The sequence below is a fragment of the Parus major genome, unplaced genomic scaffold (assembly GCF_001522545.3).
Source record: "Parus major isolate Abel unplaced genomic scaffold, Parus_major1.1 Scaffold388, whole genome shotgun sequence".
NCBI classification, from domain to species: Eukaryota; Metazoa; Chordata; class Aves; order Passeriformes; family Paridae; genus Parus; species Parus major.
Genome location: NW_015379305.1, coordinates 67,450 through 68,685, shown reverse-complemented (window position 1 = coordinate 68,685; position 1,236 = coordinate 67,450). Strand labels below are relative to the sequence as shown.

General features: G+C 69.8%; 1 protein-coding gene across 1 annotated transcript in view; it reads left to right on the top strand.

Annotated features, from left to right (window-relative positions):
- Positions 1-3: 3 nt before the first annotated feature.
- Positions 4-1,236, top strand: part of ACTL6B (actin like 6B) — a gene marked incomplete at its 5' end in the record, with an annotated part of 3,964 nt that continues 2,731 nt past the window's right edge. The window contains 5 exons of the mRNA XM_033511615.1: positions 4-84; positions 260-425; positions 679-779; positions 851-948; positions 1,170-1,236. The exon at positions 1,170-1,236 is cut by the window's right edge and continues 19 nt beyond it. Coding sequence (XP_033367506.1) covers positions 4-84; positions 260-425; positions 679-779; positions 851-948; positions 1,170-1,236 — 513 coding nt within the window. The remainder of the gene's footprint in view (positions 85-259; positions 426-678; positions 780-850; positions 949-1,169) is intronic.

Below are 1,236 nucleotides of genomic sequence, written 5' to 3'. Positions count from 1 at the left end.
CCCCCAGATGAGGTCGGGGCCCTGGTGTTCGACATCGGCTCCTTCTCGGTGCGGGCCGGCTATGCCGGCGAGGATTGTCCCAAGGTCGGTGTCACCGTGGCCCCTCCGTGTCCCCCCACCCGCACGGACAAGGCCGCCGTGTCCCCCGCGTGCCGTCCCCACGGCCGAGGTGTCCCCACGGCCGCCCCCGGCGTGGTGACAGTGCCGCCATCGCCGTGGCGCACCGCGGGGACCTCACCGAGGCCGTGGTGTCCCCAAGGCGGATTTCCCCACCACGGTGGGGCTGCTGTCCCCGGACGAGGTGTCCCTGGAGCTGGACGGGGACAAGGACAAGAAGGGCGGCAAGGTTTATTACATCGACACCAACGCCCTGCACGTGGCCCGCGAGGGCGTGGAGGTCCTGTCGCCTCTCAAGAACGGCATGAGTGAGTGGGGGACACGCGGGGACATTTGGGGACAAGGAGGAAGAGCAGGGACGTTGGGGGACGCAGAGAGATACCGAAGGACACAGCTGGGGACGTGATGGGACAGCGGAGACGGCGTGGGAACACCCCAGGGACATCACTGGGACACCTGTGGGGAAAGGGGACAGGGGTGGGGACACCCCCGGGGCCACAGGGGGACCCCAAGGGGCCGTCTCAGGGGCCACGTGATGTCACCCGGCCCCGTTTGTCCCAGTCGAGGACTGGGAGTGTTTTCAGGCCATCCTGGACCACACCTACGGCAAACACGTCAAGTCGGAACCGGGGCTGCACCCGGTGCTCATGTCCGAGGCTCCGGTAGGTGCCGGCCCTGGGGCGGGCGGGGGCCGGGTGTCCCCGCGGTGTCCCCAACGTGTCCCGTGCCGCAGTGGAACACCAGGGCCAAGCGGGAGAAGCTGACGGAGCTGATGTTCGAGCACTACAACATCCCGGCCTTCTTCCTCTGCAAGACGGCCGTGCTCACCGCGTATCCCCGGTGTCACCCCCGCCGTCCCCTCCCCGTGTCGCTCCCCGGGACCCCCCCGTGGTGTCCCCACGGTCACTGTCCCCCGTGCCACCCCCCAGTGTCACCGGAGTGCCCCCAGCCCCTCCCTGCGGCGGGTCCGGCGGCTGTTGGGTGTGGCCGGGGGGGTTTTGGGTGAGTGGTCAGCGGTGTCCCCTCCCCGTTGTGACCCTTGACCGGCGCAGCTTCGCCAACGGCCGCAGCACGGGGCTGGTGCTGGACTCGGGGGCCACCCACACCACGGCCATCCCC